This window comes from Salvelinus namaycush, chromosome 8 (genome assembly GCF_016432855.1).
Source record: "Salvelinus namaycush isolate Seneca chromosome 8, SaNama_1.0, whole genome shotgun sequence".
Taxonomy (NCBI): domain Eukaryota; kingdom Metazoa; phylum Chordata; class Actinopteri; order Salmoniformes; family Salmonidae; genus Salvelinus; species Salvelinus namaycush.
This window is the reverse complement of record NC_052314.1, coordinates 39,077,002-39,104,627: the sequence shown is the minus strand read 5'-3', so window position 1 is coordinate 39,104,627 and position 27,626 is coordinate 39,077,002. Positions and strand designations below refer to the sequence as shown.

General features: G+C 41.2%; 2 protein-coding genes across 2 annotated transcripts in view; one reads left to right on the top strand and one right to left on the bottom strand.

Moving 5' to 3' along the window:
- The window catches only part of LOC120052660 (dedicator of cytokinesis protein 7-like), a 93,476-nt gene that overhangs the window by 48,325 nt on the left and 17,525 nt on the right, over positions 1-27,626 (bottom strand). Inside the window, exons 4-13 of the mRNA XM_038999706.1 lie at positions 26,901-26,969; positions 26,602-26,731; positions 26,260-26,472; positions 21,876-21,961; positions 21,706-21,772; positions 21,122-21,271; positions 20,822-20,902; positions 20,497-20,659; positions 19,881-20,117; positions 8,951-9,113 (exon numbers count right to left, since the gene is read on the bottom strand). Of these exons, the coding sequence (XP_038855634.1) occupies positions 8,951-9,113; positions 19,881-20,117; positions 20,497-20,659; positions 20,822-20,902; positions 21,122-21,271; positions 21,706-21,772; positions 21,876-21,961; positions 26,260-26,472; positions 26,602-26,731; positions 26,901-26,969 (1,359 nt within the window). The remainder of the gene's footprint in view (positions 1-8,950; positions 9,114-19,880; positions 20,118-20,496; positions 20,660-20,821; positions 20,903-21,121; positions 21,272-21,705; positions 21,773-21,875; positions 21,962-26,259; positions 26,473-26,601; positions 26,732-26,900; positions 26,970-27,626) is intronic.
- LOC120052662 (angiopoietin-related protein 3-like) lies at positions 181-5,709 on the top strand. The gene is made up of 6 exons (XM_038999707.1): positions 181-854; positions 1,164-1,274; positions 1,392-1,614; positions 2,137-2,232; positions 3,419-3,691; positions 3,860-5,709. Exons 1-6 carry the CDS (start codon positions 330-332, stop codon positions 4,048-4,050), a joined length of 1,419 nt encoding a protein of 472 aa, XP_038855635.1. The 5' UTR covers positions 181-329; the 3' UTR covers positions 4,051-5,709.

Below are 27,626 nucleotides of genomic sequence, written 5' to 3'. Positions count from 1 at the left end.
GCTATTCGCTCACTGCAGTGATTTGTTTGTTTATGAAGGGAGGGGGTTGAGGGGGCCCCCCGAGGGGATTTCAGGGGGCCCAGTAGCTCAAACATAACAGGGCTTAATGATCAACTAATCTACCCTTCCCTTGCTGGACTGGGGTATATAACACAGGCCTGCCTGCTGCTCTCACATCTTTCTAGCAGAGTGACAGAGAGAGAGGTAGAGGGAAAGAGAGAGAGTAAGAGGTGTACAGACAGACGGAGAGTGAAAGTAGGGCAGCGGAAGGAAGAACAGAGAGAGAGACTACTTCTTGCTATTCCACGATTGCTGAGAGAGATTTGACCATGAAGCTCTTCTGCCTCTTGTTCCTGCTGGGTGTGTCTACAGTTCAGGCAGCTCATCAGGACACCTCCAGGGTCTACCCCACCGTAACCTCGCAACTCCAGCCCCAGACGCAGCCTCCAGCCGAGGCCAAGTCCCGCTTTGCCATGCTGGACGATGTCCGTCTCCTTGCCAACGGCTTGCTCCAACTGGGTCAGAGCCTCAGGGAGTTTGTCCACAAGACCAAGGCCCAGATCAACGACATCTTTCAAAAACTCAACATCTTTGACCGCTCTTTCTACCAGCTCTCTGTGGTCACCTCTGAGATAAAGGAGGAAGAGGAGGAGCTGAAGAAGACCACCACATTCCTCAAGGCCAACAACGAGGAGATCCGGAACCTGTCACTGGAGATCAACTCCAAGATCAACAGTATCCTGCAAGAGAGGAGCCAGCTACAGAGTAAAGTAGGAGGGCTGGAGGAGAAACTGAAGGGACTGTCGGAGAGCATGATACCCGCAGAGCAGCTCAACGAGATCAAGTCACTCAAGGTACACTGCTGACCTTCACTCATTAAGTCAGTACTGAGATTTATTACTTATTTTGTTTCAATGTGAAATGTCTTTGTTCTAGAATAAGATTCAGTGTTTCTGGCACACATATTCAACATATTTAAACATATACAATTCCTACTGAATATTGCATCAAATGTTCTTTTGCTGAATTCATTGAGAAGTTTAAGTTATTAATGAACACATACATTTTTAATGAGTAGTAATGATTTCAATTTCAAGTTATGCCATTGGGAAATGTATTTTAATGTGAGCATTAACTAGACAGTGTTAACTGGTCTGTTTCAGGATGTGATTGAGACTCAGGAGAGGACCATCACGGACCTGCTGAAAGCTGTGAGGGAGCAGCACGATCAGCTCAACCACCAAAAGACTAAGATCAAGACTCTGGAGGAAAAGGTACACATCTCTGTTGCTGGCCATTTCATTCATCCCTGTTCAATCAGTGTATATAAAAGGCCACTAAAAACATTTGAGACAACACCGTACCGTTTTTAATTTTGCCTGCTATTCCAGATCAGCATTGACAATTTCCAGGACACGACTGACAAAGCAGCTGATTCCAACTTGGAGACGCCAGACATGTTCGAATACCTGACAAGCAACTCCAATGGTTCGGACGCAGACCTATCCATGGACTGCAGTGATCTGTTCAACAGAGGCGAGAGAAACAGCGGGGTGTACTCTGTCAAGCCAAACCAGTCTGAGCCTTTCAACGTGTACTGTGAACTGACCTCAGGTAAGACACAATCCCGTCTCAAATTCTCAACCAACTAGGTGACAGTAATGTGTCAAGCCATTTCTTTGCACTACATACAAGCGTTAGCAGTTGATGTTACTCTTCAAACACACAAACCCCAAAGCAAATCAGGGGGAGGAAAATAGGTTTATTCACCAAAGAGAACAAATCATGCGGGGAGGTAGATAGATGTTCATGCTCCCCCATCCTCAGTGATTCTCTCAACAGAACAAAGCAACAGGATGTAATTTATAACCCCCCACACACTAGCCTGTGGCTGACCAATTAGAAGTCCTTGCAGTACAACCAAATAACAAGTATCCTGCTCCAGACTCAATGTACAGACGATTCAGACCAATGAAAACATAGCACACGTAGCTATGAATTCAGGACTGACAATCCTAGGAAATAAGTGCTTCCTACGACTTTCCCTAATCAGTCTAGAGAAATGAACAGGACTTTGTTGTTGTTGTGTTTCTCTGTCCATGTATTGACTACATGTCCCATCTCCCACATCTACAGAAGGAGGATCAACAGTCATCCAGAGTAGGGAGGACGGGTCTGTGGATTTTGACCAGGCATGGGAGAAATACGAGAACGGATTTGGGGATCTGGAAGGTTAGTTTGGCTTATTTCTTTCTATCAGTACATTTTGTCAGCGGTTTGGACAGTAGAGCCCGACCGATAGGTTTTTTGGGGTTCGATACAGATTCCGATTTTTGGGGGGAGAAAAGGTACAGATGCCGATATACTGTTTAACTGCGGGGGAAACTAAGGAAAGTGTCATTTTCCCCACTGAATTCTCATAAATTGCCATCCAAATGAGCAATTGTCCAATCTCTATGCTTCAAATGTTGATTAAATACATTGTGACAATAATGACATGAGAATGGCCGCAAGTGTTCAGATAAGCATTAGATTCCCTTTTTTCATCACATTTATTGTGCGTTGCTTATCGTTGGACTAATATCGGCCGATAATATCGTTGAACCAATATATCGGTCGGGATCTAGTAGACAGTCAATACATCTCTATCCATAAAGAACGAAAAAATGAATGATATCTTTATGGCTCAACTCAACTGCAAGCACCCATACCTGATTATGCCTTTATATCCTGATTCCAGTCTACAAAGGCCTGTAGGCATTCAAAGCAGGAAACAACCAATACAGCCACACATTACCACTCTTAAGTACTTCCTGAAGGAACAGTGGACAGGAAACAGTTATTGTAAATTAGCTTATCAGGCACCCGTTGACAGGTTGACTTCCTCCATTGTCTGACTAGACAAAGCAATAGCTGCACTTAACTTCAGCCAGGCTTGGACCCCAGCTCATAGGCATATAGTCCTACTGCATTCCAACAATGCCACAGGTCCTTTAAGCTATAAATTGTTCAGTGTCAGTTTCCGTCACTGCTACGAGCGTAATTATGTCATCACACCCATGACTACAGTATGCAGCCAGGGGCTAGGGAAAATAGTACTGAGTGTCAGAACTTGCCCCACACTATTTAACACGAGTCATGGGCCATGGCATACAGAACAAAACAAAGTAGCTAGGCCTACAGTATAGAATCTGAACTAGCTTTATGGCCATTTGATGGCATTGTATGTGTTTGTGATCTGTTAAAGTAGAGTTCTGACATTTGTGTGTGATCTGTGTTACTATAGAAGTGTTCTAACAGAATGTGTTTGTTCTCTGTGTTATCATAGGACAGTTCTGACAGAATGCGTGTTTTATCTGTGTGTTGTAGCTCTATGGCCATTCAATGACATTTGTGTGTGTTATCGGTGTTATTGTAGGAGAGTTCTGGCTGGGCCTGAGGAAGATCCACAGCCTTGCTGGTCAGGGTGAATCTATCCTGCGTATTGAGCTGGAGGACTGGAAGGAGGAGAGGAGGTCTGTAGAGTACCAGTTCACCCTGGAGGGACCCCAGGCCCACTACACCCTCCACCTCACCCACCTGTCTGGTGATCTGCCCGACGCCATGGGCAACCACAGTGGCATGAGGTTCTCAACCAAGGACAGAGACAACGACAACCACCAGGACTCCAACTGCGCCAAAAACTACACAGGTATGTATAGACTACACACCTGATGCAACTACAGGTACTGACTACACACTTGGTACAGGTTCACAGCACTGGCTGGTACCATACACCTGTTAAAGACATTTCCAAGCAGGCAGCAGAGATTGACTATGAGTTCTAGACTTGTTATATAATTTAACCCATTTCTGGCAGGTGGCTGGTGGTTCAATGCCTGTGGTGACACCAACCTGAACGGCAGGTACATGTGGCTGAGGTCAAAGGGTCGTTCCATGAGGAGGAAAGGAATCCAGTGGAAACCTATGGGGACCTCATACTCTCTCAAGACCACCAAGATCTCCATACGACCCGCCTCACCCGCCCCCCTCACCTCAAGCCCCCCATAACCTCGTCCCCACCTACATTACACCTCGTTGGTATGGCAACAACAAATACACCCCCTCTCGCCGTAACCTTCCACTTACCCACCCTCACATTACACATTGTTGGCATGGTAGCAAAAGATAGAGCAGTTGTTGACAGTAGAAAAAATGTCAGCCGCCAATAACAGCCAGCCAACAAATTTGTATGACAGAGAAAATAAGCTGACTCGTCAGAATGATGCAATTAGCAGTCAGCCAGTCAATGACCTCACAAATTGTTTCCAGAAACACATAGAGTTGGGTAACAACTGGGAGGGGTAATCAGTTTTATAAGAGCCAAGTTTTGGTTTGGATGGAATGTCAGATGATTCAACACTGTCTGTCCTGGTCTGCAACACATCCCAGCACTGAGAAGTTAGGCTACCTTCAATGGGTGATTTTTTTTTCTTCTCAATTAAGCAATTTATGTAACCGACAGAACACTCTGCTTTAGATAAGTTACTACTCATTATGTTAAATGAATGAACTACATGTGACAAAGGCATAATCCTCAGGCATGTCCTTATCCACTGATTTATCACTCTATATTGTGTTTCTGCACATTTGGTGGCTGTTGCTGAATGTACCAAATATTCACACGTAAGTAGACAAAATATCAACATGATGCATAGATCTTCAAATGTATATGAGCTTAGTGTTTTCACCATCTTTTTAAAAACTTTATACTGTATTTAAAACCATTTTGATGTTCTATTAAATGTGCTGCCAGGTTAGTTAACGTCAGGTCATTTACATTGGTCATATTGACTCTTGTCTCCTGCCAACTCTTATCTTTCTGCTGCATTTAAAACGGCTGCTACTTACTGTACATATTTTATGTTTCTTACTAATTATTGCTGAGCGATTAAATTAAATTGAGTTTTTTCCCCCCATTATTAAACTAATTGACCGACGTTGGTTCAATTACTTGAATTCCATTTCATTTTGTTTTTGTCAGTTCAACGCGCCGTTCCTCTAGAGAAATAATAACAAGCAAGAGAGAAATCAGATCAAGAATGAACTGAAATGCTAAACATAGTTTTTCAATCGAATAATATTTAACCTTGTTCAGCGCAGTGGTAATTAACTACAATGCCCATAATCCATTGCGCCTGTACTGCCTTCCATATGTTACTCCCGGCCATATGCATGAGAGAGTTATGTACACAAAACCGACAAAAGGGATAGAGACAGTTTGAGAGGTAGCTCTACCCGATTGACAGTTGTAGTATTTGGTAATTAGCAGTCTTGAAAGTTATTTTTCATAGAGCATAGGCAGCTAGCTACTAGCTTAGCTAAATAGGATAACTCGTTGGAGAGAACGTCAGATGGTTGTCTGGCTGGCTGCTACTGCCTGAGCAGAGATGAGATGACTAACAAATTAAATAGAATAAAAAGTAATAAGACTGTTAGAATGTTTTGGCAATTGGATGTTCTCAATATTTGGCTTTGGATTATTTATTAAAAAGCTCTAAAATCATTTTAAGGTAATCATTTAATGTAAAAGTGTTTTTTTGAACCAAAATCGAAATCCTCCAAAAAAACACTAATTGCTCAGCACGATTACTTCCACCTTATCAGAGAGACTCTGGTAAACTACTGTATATTTATAATGACAAATAAAACCATCATACTCAAAACAAATATACTGCTGTCCTTTGTATTCTTTGCCAAGGAAAAACCAACAAACTGAGCTAATGATCTAATGCCATCGAAGCAGTTTTAGGCAACGCTTCACCAACCACAGGTCATCACACCCCTGGCCTATAAACGCAACAGTTGAGTCTGATCAGCCCGCAATGCTGACAACAATCCTGAAACATTATTTGCATTAACCATCTTATGCAAGTGAGAGGCCAATATACAGTACACTCAACCTACAGTGAGTAAATGGCATTTGCTACTGTACCCAGATGTACTGTACCGCTTATCCAATCGACATGTAAATGTACAGCGGGTAAATAAACTTCAGAGCTCACAGCATTTTCTACCATAGAATTAGAATACTAGAATGGACATGAACCTTCTTATGACGGTATAAATGGTAAGCAATGTTGGTGAGTTGGTCAACCATGCCAGTGCTGTGATAAGATAGTGTAAGACAATTCATTTGAAGATGACCTGCACTGTGCGTATGTTAGCTAGCTAAACAGACAGGTTTAGTGGAATGATTGCAGTAGTTCTTCAAATTAAACTGCCAACACGACAACATTCCATACAAACAATGCAGTCAATCCACAGCCATACAGTGGCTGAAATAAGTTGATGATAGGACTTAGACAAGTTGGAAATGCAAGTACTGGTATTGTACTATCACTCATAGCTTTCCAAGAAAGCAAAAATGGAGACATGGTCCGTTGACATATTTCCCCATCTCAGGAGGTAACTATAGCAGGTGCCTATTTAAAGTAACAGGGTTGACGATTTAAATCGACGACTTAATCTTATATCAGTCATAAATCCCTGTGTGACAGGGGGAATGGAAGCTTGTTGTGTGCAACAGGGAGTGGCAATTGAATGCAAGCGTCACAAAAAGTCATTGCTAAAACATTTATAACCCGTCTATCTTTGAGTAAGAGGGATGGCGTGTAATGCTCGACCGGCTCAGTTTTCAACCACAAAACCCCAGAAAATTGCCAAAAAGGGTAGAACCTAAATTAATCACTAATCACATTAAATAAATTGTTTTCGCCTTTGCGTCGTCTCACTGAAATTTTGTTACTCTTTCAAATGACTGTTTGACTTGTTGACTGCTCGATCCACACAGCAGACATTGTGGGCTAGTTTAGGAATGCTGTGTTACACGTATAGCGCACAATTTTATGTGGCGTCATTACGTCATGTACCTTCGTTATATAGATATGCACGTCAGCTTCGACATCGGTTTTGCACATCGGGCATTAAACTATGTTGCCATTTTTAGCTAATATCGGCCATTTCCGATATGTTCACCGATATATCGTGCATCCCTAATGACAGGATTTCTGATATATCCCATTTTACTTTTATTTTCCTGCATACGTAAAAGCAGGAAATGCATCACCTACAGTATGCCTCTACTGCCATTTATTCCAATTAGAATCGTTTGGATTTCTCCCTGACCAAAATGGCTGCCATTACCAAACCATTCTGGAACTTTGAGAGTTAATGATATATCCCTCCTAGTAATGTAATAGTTTGTAACACATCAATCTCCTTAACCAGGAAGTATGCAGAGCAACTAAAGCAGAGTTACTAAAGCTGGCAGGAGCTCAATCTAGGAAGGCCCTGACTGCTATCAGGAGACAAACAAGGCCTCAGGGCAGCTGAAGTGGCCATGTCAACACAACCTGTGATAAGGGTCCTCTCGCTCTTTCTTTCTCTCTCTCTCATTCCCTCCATGCCACCACAGTGTCTGATAAGAGCCCTCTCTCCCTCCCTTCATCTCCCTCTTTCTCTCTCGCCATGTCAACACAGCGTCTGATAAAAGTCCTCTCTCCCTCACTCTCTGACCTTGACTAAAATAGCAGCAGGGCTCAAAAGGTCACTCAACACAAGGCTGTGTGCAGTTAGTCAGTCGATCTGGCAGTCACACGGGACATGGGGTGCTGTTACAGATTGTTACATGTTGAACCTGGTGCGCCATGGCTAGAAGGAAAGCTTAATATCAACAGGAAGGCCTGTAGGTTGTGTGTTGTGCTGCTCTGTTACAGTAGTGTTACCCCCATGGCTCAGATGAAAGCGAGACACAGAGTGGAAGGGAGAAAGACCGTTTGGTTTGTCTGTGTCCTCCAGGCTCCAGTGTGTTTGATCAGAACAGTTAGATGGAAATACACAGTCTCAAAAACAGAAAGGACTTCATGTGTGTCACATTCCCCTTGACGACTAGGAATGACATCAACGTGTCAGGAATGCCCTGTTGATGGTATTAGATTGTAAGTCTAAGGATGGTATTGGATTACAAATTCAAGCCCTCTAGCACAAACTTCCGCTGTACCTTACTTCATTGTTAAACTACAGACTTACCAGACCCGATCACAGGGATGGCAAACTCTATAAGTCCCGTTGAACTGTTGAGGAAAGTGATTGCTTTTCATTAATTGCTTGTAAGTACTGTATGTTTTTATTGCATTGCATTTGTAAAATGCTGTATTTGTATGCAGGGCTCTCTTGAAAAAGAGGCCTTGGTCTCAATGGGATTTCCCTGCTAAAATAAAGGTTAAATAAATATCCATGCATGTCATCTTGTTATGTTGCCTGCTGGTTGGTAGAGTGTATCATTACACGTAGCTGGTGTTGGGTAAGGCTAAGTAATGTACAGTGCATTCGAAGAGTATTCAGACCCCTTCACTTTTTCCACATATGTTACGTTACAGCCGTATTCTAAAATGGATTAAATTGCTGTTTTTTACTCATCTACACACAGACACACTCCACCAAAATGTCAAAGCAAAAATAGGTAAAGAATTTTTTCAAAATGTATATAAAAAAAAAAAAAAATGAAATCACATTTACATAAGTATTCATTATGTAAATAAAGTTAGTTTTTCCATTTTAAATACCTGTTTTCGCTTTGTCATTACGGGGTATTGTGTGGAGATTAACGAGCAAAAACATTTTGTTAATCCATTTTAGAATAAGGCTATAACGTAACAAAATGTGGAAAAAAGTAGAAAATAAATACTTTCCGAATGCACTGTAAGTAGTATTGTTTCATTACCTGTAGGTGGTGTTGGGTAATGCTAGCTAGGTAATGTACAGTAAGTGGTATTGTTTCATTACCTGTAGGTGGTGTTGGGTAATGCTAGCTAGGTAATGTACAGTAAGTGGTATTGTTTCATTACCTGTAGGTGGTGTTGGGTAATGCTAGCTAGGTAATGTACAGTAAGTGGTATTGTTTCATTACTTGTAGGTGGTGTTTGGTACGTAGACGTCCTTGGGTGGGAACTCTAGTATCTCCCTGGTGGGGCGGACCCTGCTGTCTGGGTAGGGCTTGACCTGCTGGAGGTCAGGGGTCAAGCAGTAGTGGGGGTTCTCTGGGGCCGGCGAGATGTCAATCTTCAGCTGGGCTGGAGGGAACAAGACAGGGTAAACAACATCACACACAGAGCTCTACACCTCAACGAATATCTAAGCCTAATGGACTGATATGGCAGTGGTGCTCTCTCACTGGAAGTTATATGTAAGTCAGACGTTTTCAAAGTGTGGGGCGCCAGAGAGTTTTAGTGGAGGCGTGAAAGGAAAGTTAAACTGTATTCTCTTCTCTAATACCATCGCAGGGAAAACACACCTTTTAAAGCAGATTTGATGGATACATTTAAAAAGAGGGGTGTCCCAGCTTTCCAGTGATACCACATTTACTTCTCAACTCCTAGAGTTGTGCACATGGCATCATAAAAAATACGCATATACAACAACCAGTTTGTAGCATGGTTTAGGCACAACTGTGCAACCAAACTCTTAAAAGGGCAGCGGCATTTTAAAAATGCCAGACATACTTTGTAACAGAAACCAAAATATATTATTTTCAGATTAAATAATAAATTACTTGGATATCCTGAAAGCACTTTCATTGATTTCATTTTAAATAGGTCAGTAGCATGTTCATTAAGTTGTGCAGAGCATGATTTAACTCCTACAGGCCCACTGTGACGCCAGCGTGTTCTGGACTTCTAACCCCTTTAAAACTAAGACTTCTGTGTTGTGCCATTGGATTTGTCTATTTGTTCTGCATCCATTGATACCAACCATTCGTCTGTGATTAATGGGGGCTGAGCTAGAGCAGTGTTTGTGAGACAAGGGCAAATCCCAAAGGGGCCAGGGGCGGGGTCTATAATACTGTAATAAGCTCACATAGTTGCTGTCAAACACCAAACAGTTGTCACTGACTAGTTGGATATTAATTTCCACTGAGCAAACAATATCTGTAAGTATACATTTCTGTACACAAATTCATTATCAGGTTTTTGCTTTGGAAAAACATAATTTGACATTTGTCAATAAAACTCATGAATGTAACTTTTTATGTCAAATTGTTTGTGTTCCGCTTGTAGACCTGGCTTTCCTGAAAATAAAATGGTAAAACACTTAATTGTGAGGCTAAATATAAAGACTGGAAAGTCAGATAAATAAAAAGCTACTTTTTTCTGGGGTCTCAGAATTAATGCCTTCAATCAGGACAGTGTCCATAAATAAAAAGTTGTTCTCTAACAGTTTTATTGAAACTACCGTATTTGAGAAATTGAATGAATATATTTTTCTTGATTTTCTCTGACGGGAGGCCCATTGTCTCAGACTTTGAAAAAGCCTGATGTAAGTAATTAGATGTGCTTGCTGAAAGCAAAGCACAGCTTTAGAAATGTAATATTATTATCATTATTGCGCTGGAAACTCTAGCACTAAAAAACTGTAAAAACTGTACAAGCTACCAACACCAAAATAACTTTAAAATTTGCAGATTGGCACTGGTCAGAATGCTTTTTGATACTACTTACACTTTTCACACTACAACCATATTTGCATAAATCCCAATGCATTTCAATGGCCATAGACCGACAGGAAACATTCCGGTCGTAACCAGTCTTCCACCGTTTAAGATAGAAACACCATTCAAAGTTTCAAGCGCAGTCTGGAATAGGTTGCATACAGCTTATTGATACCATTTCAATTATAATTTTATTTTTATTTTTATTTAACTTCTATTTATTCAGGGGAACCCAATTGAGACAAGTGTCTCATTCTCAATGGTGCAATGAGAACAAACAATTCAAATATCAACATTATAATGCAATTAAACAGCAACAACAAAAAATACTCCAAGATACATTACAACACAAATAAATGATTACAATCAACCAAAACACTCAGTGAATTCATTCCTTATCAGCGTTCTAAACGGCCCTATTGACACCAGCGATTCAAGACGTAATGAGGATTGTAAATGATTCCAAACGTGGGTGGGGCGTTAAAACTAGAGGTCGACCGATTAATTGGAATGGCCGATTAATTAGGGCCGATTTCAAGTTTTCATAACAATCGGTAATCGGCATTTTTGGACACCGATCATGGCCGATTACATTGCACTCCACGAGGAGACTGCGTGGCAGGCTGACTACCTGTTATGCGAGTGCAGCAAGGAGCCATGGTAAGGTGCTAGCTAGCATTAAACGTATCTTATAAAAAACAATCAATCTTAACATAATCACTAGTTAACTACACATGGTTGATCTAGTTTATCTAGCTTGTCCTGCGTTGCATATAATCGATGCGGTGCTTGTTAATTTATCATTGAATCACAGCCTACTTCACCAAACGAGTGACTTAACAAGCGCATTCGCGAAAGAAAGCACTGTCGTTGCACCAATGTGTACCTAACAATAAACATCAACACCTTTCTTAAAATCAATACACAAGTATATATTTTTAAACCTGCATATTTAGTTAATATTGCCTGCTAACATGAATTTATTTTAGCCTCTTTGGGCTAGGGGGCAGTATTTACACATCCGGATGAAAATCGTGCCCAAAGTAAACTGCCTTTTACTCAGGCCCAGAAGCTAGGATATGCATATAATTGGTCGATTTGGATAGAAAACACTCTAAAGTTTCCAAAACTGTTAAAATAATGTCTGTGAGTATAACAGAACTGATATGGCAGGCAAAAACCTGAGGAAAATCCATCCAGGAAGTGACATTATTTTGAAATGGGTGTTTTTCCATTGAAAGGCTATCCACTATATAAAGGGACATGACCCAGATTGCGTTCCCTATGTCTTCCACTAGATGTGAACAGTCTTTAAACATTGTTTCAGGCTTTTATTCTGAAAAATGTGGCATATTTAGTTAATATTGTCTGCTAACATGAATTTATTTTAACTAGGAAAAATGTGTCACTTCTCTTGCGTTCTGTGGAACAGAGTCAGGGTATATGCAGCAGTTTGGGCCGCCTGGCTCGTTGCGAACTGTGTCAAGACCATTTCTTCCTAACAAAGACAGCCAACTTCGCCAAACGGGGGATGATTTAACAAAAGCGCATTTGCGAAAAAAGCACAATCGTTGCACGAATGTACCGAACCATAAACATCAATGCCTTTCTTAAAATCAATACACAGAAGTATATTTCTTTAAACCTGCATATTTAGTTAAAATAAATTAATGTTAGCAGGAAATATTAAACTAGGGAAATTGTGTCACTTCTCTTGCGTTCATTGCACGCAGAGTCAGGGTATATGCAACAGTTTGGGCCGCCTGGCTCGTTCCTAACTAATTTGCTAGAATTTTACGTAATTATGACATAATATTGAAGGTTGTGCAATGTAACAGCAATATTTAGACTTATGGATGCCACCCGTTAGATAAAATACGGAACGGTTCCGTATTTTACTGAAAGAATAAACGTTTTGTTTTCGAAATGATAGTTTCCGGATTTGACCATATTAATGACCTAAGGCTCATATTTCTGTGTGTTATTATATTATAATTAAGTCTATGATTTGATAGAGCAGTCTGAGCAATGGTAGGCACCAACAGGCTCGCAAGCATTCATTCAAACAGCACTTTCGTGCGTTTTGCCAGCAGCTCTTCGCAATGCCTCAAGCATTGCGCTATTTATGACTTCAAGCCTATCAACTCCCGAGATTAGGCTGGCAATATTGAAGGGCCTATTAGAACATCCAATAGGCAAAGGTATATGAAATACAAATGGTATAGAGAGAAATAGTCCTAAAATAACTACAACTTAAAACTTCTTACCTGGGAATATTGAAGACTCATGTTAAAAGGAACCACCAGCTTTCATATGTTCTCATGTTCTGAGCAAGGAACTTAAACGTTAGCTTTTTTTACATGGCACATATTGCACTTTTACTTTCTTCTCCAACACTTTGTTTTTGCATTATTTAAACCAAATTGAACATGTTTCATTATTTATTTGAGACTAAATTTATTTTATTGATGTATTATATTAAGTTAAAATAAAAGTGTTCATTGTTTATTCAGTATTGTTGTAATTGTCATTATTACAAATATATATATACAGTGGGGAAAACAAGTATTTGATACACTGTCGATTTTGCAGGTTTTCCTACTTACGAAGCATGTAGAGGTCTGTAATTTTTATCATATGTACACTTCAACTGTGAGAGACGGAATCTAAAACAAAAATCCATAAAATCAAATTGTATGATTTTTAAATAATTAATTTGCATTTTATTGCATGACATAAGTATTTGATATATCAGAAAAGCAGAACTTAATATTTGGTACAGAAACCTTTGTTTGCAATTACAGAGATCATACATTTCCTGTAGTTCTTGACCAGGTTTGCACACACTGCAGGAGGGATTTTGGCCCACTCCTCCATACAGACCTTCTCCAGATCCTTCAGGTTTCGGGGCTGTCGCTGGGCAATACGGACTTTCAGCTCCCTCCAAAGATTTTCTATTGGGTTCAGGTCTGGAGACTAGCTAGGCCACTCCAGGACCTTGAGATGCTTCTTACGGAGCCACTCCTTAGTTGCCCTGGCTGTGTGTTTCGGGTCGTTGTCAAGCTGGAAGACCCAGCCACGACCCATCTTCAATGCTCTTACTGAGGGAAGGAGGTTGTTGGCCAAGATCTCGCGATACATTGCCCCATCCATCCTCCCTTCCTACGGTGCAGTCGTCCTGTCCCATTTGCAGAAAAGCATCCCCAAAGAATGATGTTTCCACCTCCATGCTTCACGGTTGGGATGGTGTTCTTGGGGTTGTACTCATCCTTCTTCTTCCTCCAAACACGACGAGTGGAGTTTAGACCAAAAAGCTCTATTTTTTGTCTCATCAGACCACATGACCTACTCCCATTCCTCCTTTGGATCATCCAGATGGTCATTGGCAAACTTCAGACGGACCTGGTCATGCGCTGGCTTGAGCAGGGGGACCTTGCGTGCGCTGCAGGATTTTAATCCATGACAGCGTAGTGTGTTACTAATGGTTTTCTTTGAGACTGTGGTCCCAGCTCTCTTCAGGTCATTGACCAGGTCCTGCCGTGTAGTTCTGGGCTGATCCCTCACCTTCCTCATGATCATTGATGCCCCATGAGGTGAGATCTTGCATGGAGCCCCAGACCGAGGGTGATTGACCGTCATCTTGAACTTCTTCCATTTTCTAATAAATTGCGCCAACCGTTGTTGCCTTCTCACCAAGCTGCTTGCCTATTGTCCCGTAGCCCATCCCAGCCTTGTGCAGGTCTACAATTTTATTCCTGATGTTTTTACACAGCTCTCTGGTCTTGGCCATTGTGGAGAGGTTGGAGTCTGTTTGATTGAGTGTGTGGACAGGTGTCTTTTATACAGGTAACGAGTTCAAACAGGTGCAGTTAATACAGGTAATGAGTGGAGAACAGGAGGGCTTCTAAAAGAAAAACTAACAGGTCTGTGAGAGCCGGAATTCTTACTGGTTGGTAGGTGATCAAATAATTATGTCATGCAATAAAATGCAAATTAATTACTTAAAAATCATACAATGTGATTTTATGGATTTTTGTTTTAGATTCCGTCTCTCACAGTTGAAGTGTACCTATGATAAAAAATTACAGACCTCTACATGCTTTGTAAGTAGGAAAACCTGCGAAATCGGCAGTGTATCAAATACTTGTTCCCCCCACTGTATAAAAAAAAAAAAAAATCAGCCGATTTTTTAATCAGCCGATTAAATCGGTATCTGCTTTTTTGGTCCTCCAATAAACCGGTATCGGCGTTGAAAAATCATAATCGGTCGACCTCTAGTTAAAACTAAAGGCTGATTTACCTAGAGTTAACCAATCCTGTGAGCGGGTTTGGTGCCTCTTATATACTTTAACAGAGAAGTGAGACATGTTAGAAGCTTGTGCAGCAGAGCTTTGTAAACTAAAAAGGGAACAATGAAGTGATCTACAGGAATTTAGAGCGGTCCAGCCGACCTTTTGATAAAGGACGCAGTGATAAAGGATGCAGAGTATTAAACCTGTCACCTGTGATAAAGCGAAGGGCACTATGGTACACTGCATCCAAGGGTTTTAGAGTAGTGGCTGCTACATTCTGATAAATGGTGCCACCATAACCAAGAGCTGGCAGGAAAGTTGACTGTGCAATCTGCTTCCTGCTGTTTAAGGAGAGGCATGATCTATTTCTATAAAAAGAAGCCTACTTGAAATCTCAAATTCTTAAACTAGCTCATCCGTATGTTTTATTTAAATCGTCAATGCATAAATGTGTAAACTAAGGACACATTTAGTTTTTTCCACATTAATTACCCATTTTAAATCAACAAGGCAACAAAATCAGATTGTAGTTCTAACATATTCTGGTCAGCAACAGGAGCAATAGCACACATAAGAGTATCATCTGCATACAGCAGAATGTTATAGGTTCTTGCATATAGACCAATATTATTTATATAAGTGCATTCGGAAAGTATTCAGACCCCTTGACCCCACATGTTGTTACATTACAGCCTTATTCTAATAATGGATTCAATTGTTATTTTTCCTCATACTACATACAATAACCCATAATGACAAAGCAAAAACAGTTTTTTAGAAATTTTTGGAAAACAGAAATTTCACATTTATATAAGTATTCAGACCCTTTACTCAGTACTTTATTGAAGCACCTTTGGCAGCCATTACAGCCTCGAGTCTTCTTGGGTATGACGCTACAAGCCTGACATCTCTGCAGATCCTCTCAAGCTCTATCAGGTTGGATGGGGAGCGTCGCTGCACAGCTATTTTCAGGTCTCTCCAGAGATGTTCAAATCGGGTTCAAGTCCGGGCTCTGGCTTCGCCACTCAAGGACATTCAGAGACATGTCCCAAAGCCACTCCTGCATTGTCTTGGCTGTGTGCTTAGGGTTGTTGTGAACCTTCATCAAGCATCTCTATACTTTACGCTATTCAATCTTTTTCCTCAAACCAGAGAATCTTGTTTCTCATGGTCTGAGAGTCCTTTAGGTGCCTTTTGGCAAAATCCAAGCTGGCTGTCATGTGCCTTTTACTGAGGAGTGGCTTCCATCTGACCACTCTACTTACAGGACTTATTAGTGGAGTGCTGCAGAGATGGTTGTCTTTCTGAAAGGTTCTTCCATCTCCACACTGGAACTCTAGAGCTCTGTCAGAGTGACCATCGGGTTCTCGGTCACCACCCTGATCAAGGCCATTCTCCCCTGATTGCTCAGTTTGGCCGGGCAGCCAGCTCTAGGAAGAGTCTTGGTGGTTCCAAATTTCTTCAATTTAAGAATGATGGAGGACACTGTGTTATTGGGGACCTTCAATGCCGCAGACATTTTTTGGTACCCTTCCCCAGATCTGTGCCTCGACACAATCCTGTCTCGGAGCTCTAAGTATAATTCCTTCGACCTCATGGCTTGGTTTTTGCTCTGACATGGACTGTCAACGGTGGGACCTTATATAGACAGGTGTGTGCCTTTCCAAATCATGTCCAAACAATTTAAATTTACCACAGGTGGATGCCAATCACGTTGTAGAAACATCTCAAGGATGATCAATGGAAACAGGATGCACCCGAGCTCAATTTCAAGACTCATAGCAAAGAGCCTTAATACTTATGTAAATAAGGTATCCGTTTATTATTTTTTATAAATGTGAAAAATTCTAAAAACCTGTTTTCACGTCGTCATTATGGGGTATTGTGTGTACTCGATAAAAATAAATACAAATAATACATTTTAGAATAAGGCTGTAACGTAACAAAAATATGTAAAAAGTCAAGGGGTCTGAATACTTCCGAATGCACTGTAATTAATAAAAAACGACCCCTGCGGGACACCTTTAGTAATACAGCGGTAACTTGACACGTTCAGAAAGCACATTGTGTCCTGTCTGACAGTTTCCAAACCACTTGATGACAATTGGTCGAAGCTCATTTCAAACAACCTTTGAATGAGTAGGGGACGGTCGACAGTATCAAAGGCAGCACAGTGATTCTTATGATCTAAGCAATTTAACACATCATTTAAGTGTAGCTGCTGAAAAGGTGCTATATCCGGGTCTAAAACCAGACTGGTGCACATTAAGAATATCATTTGAAGTAAAAAAAGTTAATACCTGAGAGTTTGCCACTGATTGTATCTTGCCTTGCAAAAATATTACAGTAGTTAAGAAATTGGTTGGTAGTTATCTAGGTCAGAAGCATCCCCCTTGAAGGGGGAGGACATGCGCCGCCTTCCAGATCTTAGGGATAGCACCAGAAGCAATTGTTAAATAAAAAAAATGGTTCTACAATGAGGGGGGCAGAAAGCTACAGTAAAAAATTATCAAGCAAATCAGCTATTGTGGATTTTCTACCTGTTAGAGGTGAATAAAGGACTCCCTCTAGAGCAGGGATGTGTAACTTAAAATTATAATTTTTTTTACCTTTATTTAACTAGGCAAGTCAGTTAAGAACAAATTCTTATTTACAATGACGGACTAGGAACAGTGGGTTAACTGCCTTGTTCAGGGGCAGAACGACAGATTTTTACCTTGTCAGCTCGGGGATTCGAACGCTCTAACCACTAGGCTACCCTGCCACCCCTTGATGGGGGTGGGGGCCACACAAAACCTGAACTCACCATGATGGGCCACAGTGGCTCGCGGGTCAGCGTACCCACATCCATACAAAGCCGGCACTAGACTTTAGGGGGCCCTACGTGACATTTTGTTGGATTCCCACCACTATAATTAATTAATATTGTTTTGGGGGGTGCATGCTACATTACTGCTTATAACTAACTGTAAGTATAACAATAAGAAATCTAATCTAATTAAATTCAGCTCTAGCTATGCATTTGGTTTGCTAACTTGCTAGATGTCAAGATCAAACTTCTTGGTTACAGCAGAGACATTCAATCAAGATCCCTGCATCAAGATCCCTGTTGCCTAAATTACTTTGTACGTAAAAATGTAATAAAATAAATATTATTGTTTCTATTTTTCTTTGTTGTTAAAATTGAGCCCTTTGTGTGCACTTCCAGTCATGCCATATACCCCGCCACAGTACAGAAACTATGAAAATCTGGAGAACACCCAACCCAAATATTTGGGGACAATTCATACATGAACCATGGGTTGGATCTGTACTTTACCCTTAATCATGTATATGGGGCATGTTTATCTGCAACAGAGTTAAACAGAGAGACAAAACATTTAAGGTCCTGATCTGAATCAGAGAGAGGACACACCCTCCCAATCATACAACGTCCAGGTCATTCAGGAAATGTTGTTAAGTGAAAGTTCTAAAATGTATCTTTGTAATAATGCGTGAACGTTATTTAAGTAGCTTGATATGTCACATGCAGGCAATGGGACAACGGTCACTGAGCTCGTTAGCAAAAATTCCATTGGCTGTATACTTACAAAGGGTGTTTGTCAGAATGATATCTAAAATAATAGATTTTTCAAGGTGTTTTAAGTTGGGGCGGGTTGGTTTAGTCAGTACAAATATCTTTCAGTCCATCTGATACCAGCATCAACTAATCCAGGTTAAGATCACCCAATATTAATAATTCAGATTAGCAGTTAGAGCAAGACAGATAATTTGCTCAGAGCAATTGGGATGGCGATAAACTCTCACTAACGTTAGTTGGGAATTATTACCAAGGCCCACATTTAGGACTAGACATTCAAATCATTTGGGGAAAGAGGTGGAAATACACACAGCAAATTTCAAGATGTTCTTTATGAATATGGCTACACCTCGACCTCTGCCAGCTCTGTAAACATTGGATCCATTCAGAGACATCAGAGTCTGGCACAATTTTTAAAAACTAAGTCTCAACATTATCTAAAATGTCTGTGTTGGTTTGAGAAGCCAGAATTACAATAAGATCCATTTTCAACATTTACATGAAACAGTCCAAGGCCACAGCTGCGGGTTTTCAGATCGGTCTCCAACACAAACATGATATGATCAGTAGGTAACCCTCTATATAAAATAGCTACGGGTTGGCATGAAATGGTAAAGATACAACATTGCTTAGAACTGTGCCATTTGTAAATGTGAATAAATTCTCCATAGGCTTGAAGGGGAATTATTTGGATTTGCCACAGCTTTTAAACTGTTTGTAGCTCAGTTGGTAGAGCATGACGCTTGTAACGCCAGGGTAGTGGGTACGAGGGGATGCTGGCCCATGTTGACTCCAATGCTTCCCACAGTTGTGTCAAGTTGGCTGGATGTCCTTTGGGTGGTGGAACATTCTTGATACACACTGGATACTGTTGAGCGTGAAAAACCCAGCAGCATTTCAGTTCTTGACACACTCAAACCCGTGCGCCTGGCACTTACTACCATACCCACGTTCAAAGGCACTTAATTTTTTGTCTTGCACATTCACCCTCAATGGCACACAATCCATGTCCCAATTGTCTCAAGGCTTAAAAAACCTTCCTCCTCTTCGTATACACTGATTGAAGTCTATTTAACAAGTGACATCAATAAGGGATAATAGCTTTCATCTGGATTCACCTGGTCAGGCTGTCATTGAAAGAGTAGGTGTTCCTAATGTTTTGTACACTCAGTGTAGTACTCACTCTAGCCTACTATATTATCCGACTAGAACACACCATAATAATTACCCACCATGCCAAAATAGATTACTATAACTAATACATAACCTTTGAAAACTCTATTACTACTACCATTACTACTGCTGTCACTAACACAAGTAATACTATTTCACAACCATAAATACTTCAAGACTAGCAAGCACACCATATTTACTTCACTAAAGGTCCTTTTCTAGTTAATGGATTGATATGGTGACTTAATTCAAAAGATTGTGTTTATTGACGCAGTGAGTAGTGCTGATGGTGGTGGTGTTACTGTACCTGTGATAGGTCTCAGTCTCCTCAGTACAGAAGACGGCCTCCTCATGTCAGCTAAAAACTTATACAGGTCCTCATCACTCAACCGGTCCCCCTCCTGTTTAAAGAAGTTGGTGACGGTGAGGGTAGCAGGTCTGAAGCTGCTCAGACTACATGACTCGTCTCCACTGGTGGTCCTCTCCAGGGAGTGCCGGCCCGCAACGCTCGAGTTCCTCCTCTCCGACCATGACCCTTTCCTCTCTGGGGGGGGCAACAGAAAGCCACAGCCAGGGTCGTCAGAGTTACAGAATCATCATTACATCACAAGGTCAAAGGTAATCATATAGACCAGCCTCTACACTCTATATTCAATGATATGTTTAATTTCATATGATAATAAAGTTAACAATTGATGAAAAGCGGCCTAGATGTGTTCCCTGAGTCCCCTCCCCCAGTATGAAACCTCTCCATCAGAAACCTTACCCCAAAGTATGACTAATGTCCACCCGATGACTCATATAGACAAACTGCATGGCCCTGTTCTGTTCTCAGCTGACACTGACATCCAGGAAGAACTGGCCATCCTCTGTGGTAATCAATTCAACTCTGTACAACTTTATTGATCCCCAAGCGTTCTGACCTGGAAGTCCCATCTCCAGCTCAGTGTCTCTCTCCAGGCTACCGGCGCTGTTCACAATGTTCATCAGGTGGATGGCTGTCCAGGCGAAGGGCATCCGGTACCGACCCAGACGTGTGCAGAACTGCTCCGACTGGCTCCGCAACTTGTCCAACTTCTCTTTGTTCTATATATATGGAAGGAGAGACAATCAATGCATCTCCTCCTTCTGTTTGAATACACCACTGAATCTACCCATAAACATCATAATCTACCTAATCTATGAAAAGATTACCATCACTTTGAGTCTATTGCTTATTTGAATGTATTTTTTAAAGAACGCTCTTACCTTGGCTGTGTCGGACTCTTTGAAGACCACGTAGGGCTCTGCACACTCTCCTATATCACCCTGCTGCAACACCTTCTCCAGCTGGGGACAGCCAACACACAGGAAGGAAGTTAGTCACTACTCACATACAGATCAGCAGATCCAATGTACAGGAAGTGATTAAGTTAACACTGCAAAAATTCCCAGTTTTTTCAGAAATCCCTGTTGGATGATTTACTTACATCTTATTCCCTTCTGATTTATTTCTTATTTTTTACATTTAGGGAATTTTGCAACTCTAGAAATGTGCGTGATGCTGACCTGTATGACGAGGAAGACGTCCTGGGAGGGGTATGTGATGGAGAAGATGGCTGAGCGGGCCAGGGTGGAGATGGCTGCTGTCTGGATGTGGGAGCGCAGCATCCCTTTAGTCTGCTCCGAGTTCAGGTCGAATAAGAAGTTCTCTGATATCTGATGAGGGAGAGAGACGTGAAATTTTGAGTGGAATAAACAGTGTAAAAAGACAGGAGACTAGTCTGATATTGATATCGGTTAGTGCAACGTATTTCTCAATCCATTACCAATACTTAATCTGACAACATTGAAGTTTCTAAAAACTCTGAAATATTTGTTCACTGTAAATTGACTGAGCATGGAAAAGGGGCTTGGAGGGACTTTATTTTAAATTGGTTACCGTTTGATGCGTATCAGCAACGATTGAGTGTTACTCATACAGATACATGGTATGACTTAAAGAGCATTCACACAATGATAACAGGTCTCATATGTAAACTTTTATAGCCCAGTCATCTAGTTCATGTTGGACTCCAACCACTTAATGATTTCTCAGAGACTGACCCAACAACTCAGGGCCGAGTGGCATTGAGGAAAACATAACAGCTTACCTTTTTCTTTTCCTTGACATCGTATAAGGCCAAACTGGCGAATATGGGCTCGATTTCGATCTCAAACCTTGAAGGGGAAAAAGGATTGGGTCAGTAGAAAGCAGAAGGCAGTTAAAAAGAGTGCAGCTAAAATGCTTTTTTAAAGGTTGTCGGTGTGTTCCCCCACTTACTTCAAGGACAAGCACTTGACGAGTAACCTCTGGCCAAAGTGCTCCTTAGGAACATCAGGCACACAGTGGCGCTCTATTGGTTCCTCCTGAGGACGCAGAGAATGTATAATAATAATAAGAAGAAGAAAAACATGAACGTAAGTTTTTGTATGGTACATTATGTATTGGAATATGCGGTGTATAAACACTATCTGATGAAACGTATTTTCACATTCGTGTGAAACCAGTAGCGTCTACTTCCGTGAATTTTCGCCGCTTTAAAAAGCCATGTGATGTGACAGCATTAGCATCGATAGGGTTGCCAGGTCTAGCTAAAATTTCTAGGCCAATGACTACTCAAAACCCGCCCACAAGGCCTGAAAACTACCCCATTTTTCTTTCTCAGCAGCAAGAGAGTAGATTAACGTTTTTAAGCGAATTAAGAAGGAATATCGACTTCACTTCTAATGACCCAAGACAAATGTGGTTTTCCATCAAAATAATAATTGTGAACTAATAAAATAATTTGAATATGTAGCAAGAGAAATTATAATTTGCTGTTAAATTATTTTCGGGCAATTGTGCTGTTATTATGTGCCAGATGTTAAGACTACAAACCGTTATTAATGGCCAATTAGATTGACTTGTCATTCAATAGAATTAGGCTACGCCTACTGACTAAAATCTGAGTTTATGATTGTAATTAAACTTTGCCACGGTTTGGTTATCAAGATGCAGGCTATAGCCCCTGATACACTGGCTTGCTAAAGTATTCACCCCCTTTGGCATTTTTCCTATTTTGTTGTCTTATAAACTGGAATTCAAATGGATTTTGGGGGGGGTTTGTATCATTTGATTTACATAACATGTCTACCATTTTGAAGATGCAAAAAAATAATAATGTTTTATTCATATAACTATTCACCCACCCAAAGTCAATACTTTGTAGAGCCACCTTTTGCAGCAATTACCGCTAAGTCTCTTAGGGTGTCTCTATAAGCTTGGCACATCTAGCCACTGGGATTTTTGCCCATTCTTCAAGGCAAAACTGCTCCAGCTCCCTCAAGTTGGATGGATTCCGCAGGTGTACAGCAATCTTTAAGTCCTACCACAGATTCTCAATTGGATTGAGGTCTGGGCTTTGACTAGGCCATTCCAAGACATTTAAATGTTTCTCATTAAACCACTCGAGTGTTGCTTCAGCAATATGCTTAGGGTCATTGTCCTGCTGGAAGGTGAACCTCCATCCCAGTCTCAAATCTCTGGAAGACTGAAACAGGTTTCGCCTCAAGAATTTTCCTGTATTTCACGCCATCCATCATTCCTTAAATTCTGACCAGTTTCCCAGTCCCTGCCGATGAAAAACATCCCCACAGCATGACGCTGCCACCACTATGCTTCATGGGGATGGTGTTCTCAGGGTGATGAGAGGTGTTGGGTTTGCGCCAGACATAGCATTTTTCTTGATGGCCAAAAAGTTCCATTTTAGTCTTATCTGACCAGAGTATCTTCTTCCATATGTTTGGGTAGTCTCCCACATGCCTTTCGGCGAACACCAAACATGTTTGCTTATTTTTTCTTTAAGCAATGGCTTTTTTCTGACCACTCTTCCGTAAAGCTCAGCTCTGTGGAGTGTACGGCTTAAAGTGGTCCTATGGACAGATACTCCAATCTCCGCTGTGGAGCTTTGCAGCTCATTCAGGGTTATCTTTGGTCTCTGTTGCCTCTCTGATTAAGGCCCTCCTTGCCTGGTCCGTGAGTTTTGGTGGACGGCCCTCTCTTGGCAGGTTTGTTGTGATGCCATATTCTTTCAATTTTTTTAATAATAGATTTAAATGGTGCTCCGTGGGATGTTCAAAGTTTCAGATATTTTCAACCCTGATCTGTACTTCTCCACAACTTTGTCCCTGGCCTGTTTGGAGAGCTCATTGGTCTTCATGGTGCCGCTTGCTTGGTGGTGTTGCAGACTCTGGAGCCTTTGAGAACAGGTGTATATATACTGAGATCATGTGACAAATCATGTGACACTTAAAGTCCACCTGTGTGCAATCCAACTATGTGACTTCTGAAGGTAATTGGTTACACCGAATCTTATTTAGGGGCCCCACATGCACGGATCCACTATTCCATTTTTTATTTTTTATTAAACAAGTAATTTTTTTCATTTCACTTCACCAATTTGGACTATTTTGTGAATGTCCATTACATGAAATCCAAATAAGAAATTTAAAATTACAGGTTGTAATGCAACAAAATAGGAAAAACGCCAATATGAATGAATACTTCTGCAAGTCACTGTAGGCCTACATCTCATTTCAGATATCCTAGAGTAGCCTAGGCAAGATGTAAAATGAATGATTTAGCAGCTTGCTTAGTTCTAATTGACTAGACTAATTTAGTCAACATGAATAGCGAGGCGATTTCGAGGTAAGAAGTGCTTCCCTTGCCCAATAGCCTGCTGGAATAGGCTACTGAGGATGGGGTCGTAATTTCGATCACTGAAGCAAATATTAATAATATGGATAAGAACTGAATAGGCCTGTGCTTGTCAATGACAGCCAGTGTATTTATTTATTTTTTTGATCTGTAGCCTAATCTGACTGTCACCGTCAATCTAATGCATTCTATTAAACAGCTGATCGGCAATTGCGATATCATTTGTGATCATGGTCACAGTTCTAACTTCTAATTTCATTAACTAAACATGGCCATTAAATAATTGCATAATAACACAAGGCTACAACACACTGAAGTTATAATATAGCTTATTTATTAAATCCAGTGGTGTAAGGTACTTAAGTAAAAATACTGAAGTAGTTGTTGGGGGGGGGGGGTATCTGTACTTTACTAATTATATTTTTACTTTACTATTTTCTTTAGGAACGTAATGTACTTTTTACTCCATACATTTTCCCTGACACCCAAAAGTACACAATATATTTGGAATGCTTAGCAGGACAGGAAAATGGTCCAATTCACGCAATTATCAATAGAACATCCCTGGTCATCCCTACTGCCTCTGACCTGGTGGACTCACGAAACATACATGCTTCATTTGTAAATTATGTCTGAGTGTTGGAGATAAACCCTGGCTATGCATAAATAAATAAATAAATAAAATGGTGCCGTCAGATTTGCTTAATATAAGGAATTTGAAATTGTATATACACTTTTGATACTTAAGTATATTTAAAACCAAATAATTTTACTCAAGTAGTATTTTAATGGATGACCTTCACTTTCTATTAAGGTATGTTTACTTTTTTTTTGACAATTGGGTAGCCTACTTTTTCCAACACTGAAATCCATTTGACAGCTCCAGGAAGGCTACACAAGTGACACAAATTGATTTGCAATGACTCCAGTGATATTTATTGTATAGAACAGCAGACTAGAGTAGCCTACATCGGCATAGAAATTAATAGGCTAATTGATGGCCAACAGATAGATGGTTAATCTTCGTGTTCTTCTGTTATGGACAGAGGTAGTTCTATAACTTCCATTTCAAATTCCCACTCGCATTAAGCAATAAGGCATGAGGGGGTGTGGTATATGGCCAATATACCACAGCTAAGGGCTGTTCTTACACGACGCATCGCGGAGTGTCTGGACACAGCACTTAGCCGTAGTATATTGGCCATATACCAAACCCCGAGGTGCCTTATTGCTATTATAAACTGGTTACCAACATAATTAGCAGTAATAATAGATGTTTTGTCATACCCTTGGTATACGGTCTGATATACCATGGCTTTCAGCCAATCAGCATTCAGGGCTCGAACCACCCAGTTTATAATGCAGTTTAAACCACCGTCAAGCGAATTCATCTAATGCGCTCTACAGCGCCTAAAGTCTAATGGCCGTTAATTCTTGATGCGCATCCGTTCTAATGCGTTAATATGTTTTATGGAAAAAAGGGTTGGAAATAGGTGTCTCCATAATGACAATCTAAATAGCCTACCCACAGCTGGTAAAAAGTTATCACGACGTGGACACCTGCCGCTCTGTCTCCTCTCACTCACGTGACTCAGCTGTCTGCTTGAAGCGCTCAGTGTCAACACACAGACACCGCTCTGGCCCTTTACTTCCACACCTCACTCACCTCAGCAACACGCTGCCTCACTGCCTGAGTCAGCAACAGGTCACAGTGAAATATATATTTTTTTTAAGTGGCCCAAATACCCGCAACCAATACATTTTCACCTGCCACATAATTTTTTTAATTAGCCCAATTTTCGGGAAAACTGCAGGACATGGCAACCCTGATCATGGCTGACGATACACATTCATGTGAAGAGACAGACAAGCACAAGACCCTGGCAAAGCAAACGCTGGCCTGACACGTCAAAATGCACTTCAGTCTCTACGTAGAAATGCAGCAGTGTGTGCGCGCCTCTGTCCTAACCTCTTCGAGGGCGGGGTGCAGGGCGAAGAGCTCGCGATGGCGATTGGACTTGCGGTGCTCCTCATTGTGCCGGTCGATCTCCTCGTTGGGGGCTCGGTCCAGCAAATGGGGCAGGAGGGCATCGGGGACAGAGTTCTTCAGGTCGAAGATACTGCAGGCCCAGCTGCCACGCGGAGTGTCGTCTATGGACATGGACCTACGCTTCAGGTCATCCTGGGGTAGGACAAACACACAGGTTAGAGAGGGCCTATATATACACACACTATAAAAATATTGAAAGCGTAAGATGACCGCCCCGTTGCTATGGGTTACCTAGTTGACTGCCCCAATGCTATGGGTTACCTGGTCGCCCTGATAAGCGCTAACGTCTGGCATCTCATCAGCCTCAAACACCTGTTGGGGCAGGCCTTTCTGCCTCTCCTTCTGCTTGTCCAGGGTGTTAGGGTTAAACCCAGTACCAAGCTTATGGTATCTGTTGAAATAAGTAGACCAAAATGCGAGTGTTGAGGTGTAATAGATAACTAGCTGCCAGGTGTAATTGTAAAAAACTGTAAAATAAGGGTTAAAATGTGGGTGTTAAGATGTAATGAATACGTTTTTTTAAAAGGACACACTCCCTAAATAAGAGAAAGGAGCCTTACCTTCTGTTGACCACGGCCCAGTCCTCAGTGTAGGACCTGACACAGTCTCTGACGTGGGCGTCATTGTGCCTGGAAGGCAAAGAGATAACGCACGTTACAGTCAAAGTCTCATCCTCAACACCAGATGTGTTCAGTGAGGTTTAACGTTCATATGTTGCAGATGGAAACGTAATTAATAGAGCTATTACTGATTACCCATTTCTGGGGGCTTTCTATTTCAAAAGGGGCTTAGGTGGTGGGCGTGGCAGGTGGCGCGGTCGGCCCGCTTAGAGAACATTTTTGAGGCCCTGTCATGACAAAAGTGTGTCCCCCTCTCAAAAAGTAATGGTAATTACAAATGCCCTTAACTAGGTGTCTTCGCCAGACAGACAGAAGAACGTGAGAGAGGGAGAGAGAGGTAGGAAGAGAGTGGAAGACAGAGATGGAGAGAAAAACAGAGAGAGAGAAAGACAGCAGTGCAAATGTACTTAGACTCGAGTATTTCAACAACTCTTCTCTTCCAACTTGTTAGGCAATCATATGTACCTAAAGGGGAAGGATGGCCAGCCACACAGGAGGGGGATTATTTTACTAAGGAGCAGAAGGAGGCCGTGCTGACCGAGATGTATGCTGGCCATTTCGGAGTGAAACGCATGAAATAACCTTTTGTTTATCAATCACATTCTATTATATCTGAAATTATTATAATTTCAATGAATGTCACTTTTTGCTGAAAAAGGTCAGTAC

What these genes read in the sequence shown, in the direction of transcription:
- LOC120052662 (XM_038999707.1), top strand. Translation starts at nt 330, where the DNA reads ATGAAGCTCTTCTGCCTCTTGTTCCTGCTGGGTGTGTCTACAGTTCAG. An exon ending in GTACTGTGAACTGACCTCAG is followed by an intron (nt 1,615 to 2,136) that starts GTAAGACACAAT and finishes CCACATCTACAG; the next exon opens with AAGGAGGATCAACAGTCATC. An exon ending in CGGATTTGGGGATCTGGAAG is followed by an intron (nt 2,233 to 3,418) that starts GTTAGTTTGGCT and finishes GTGTTATTGTAG; the next exon opens with GAGAGTTCTGGCTGGGCCTG.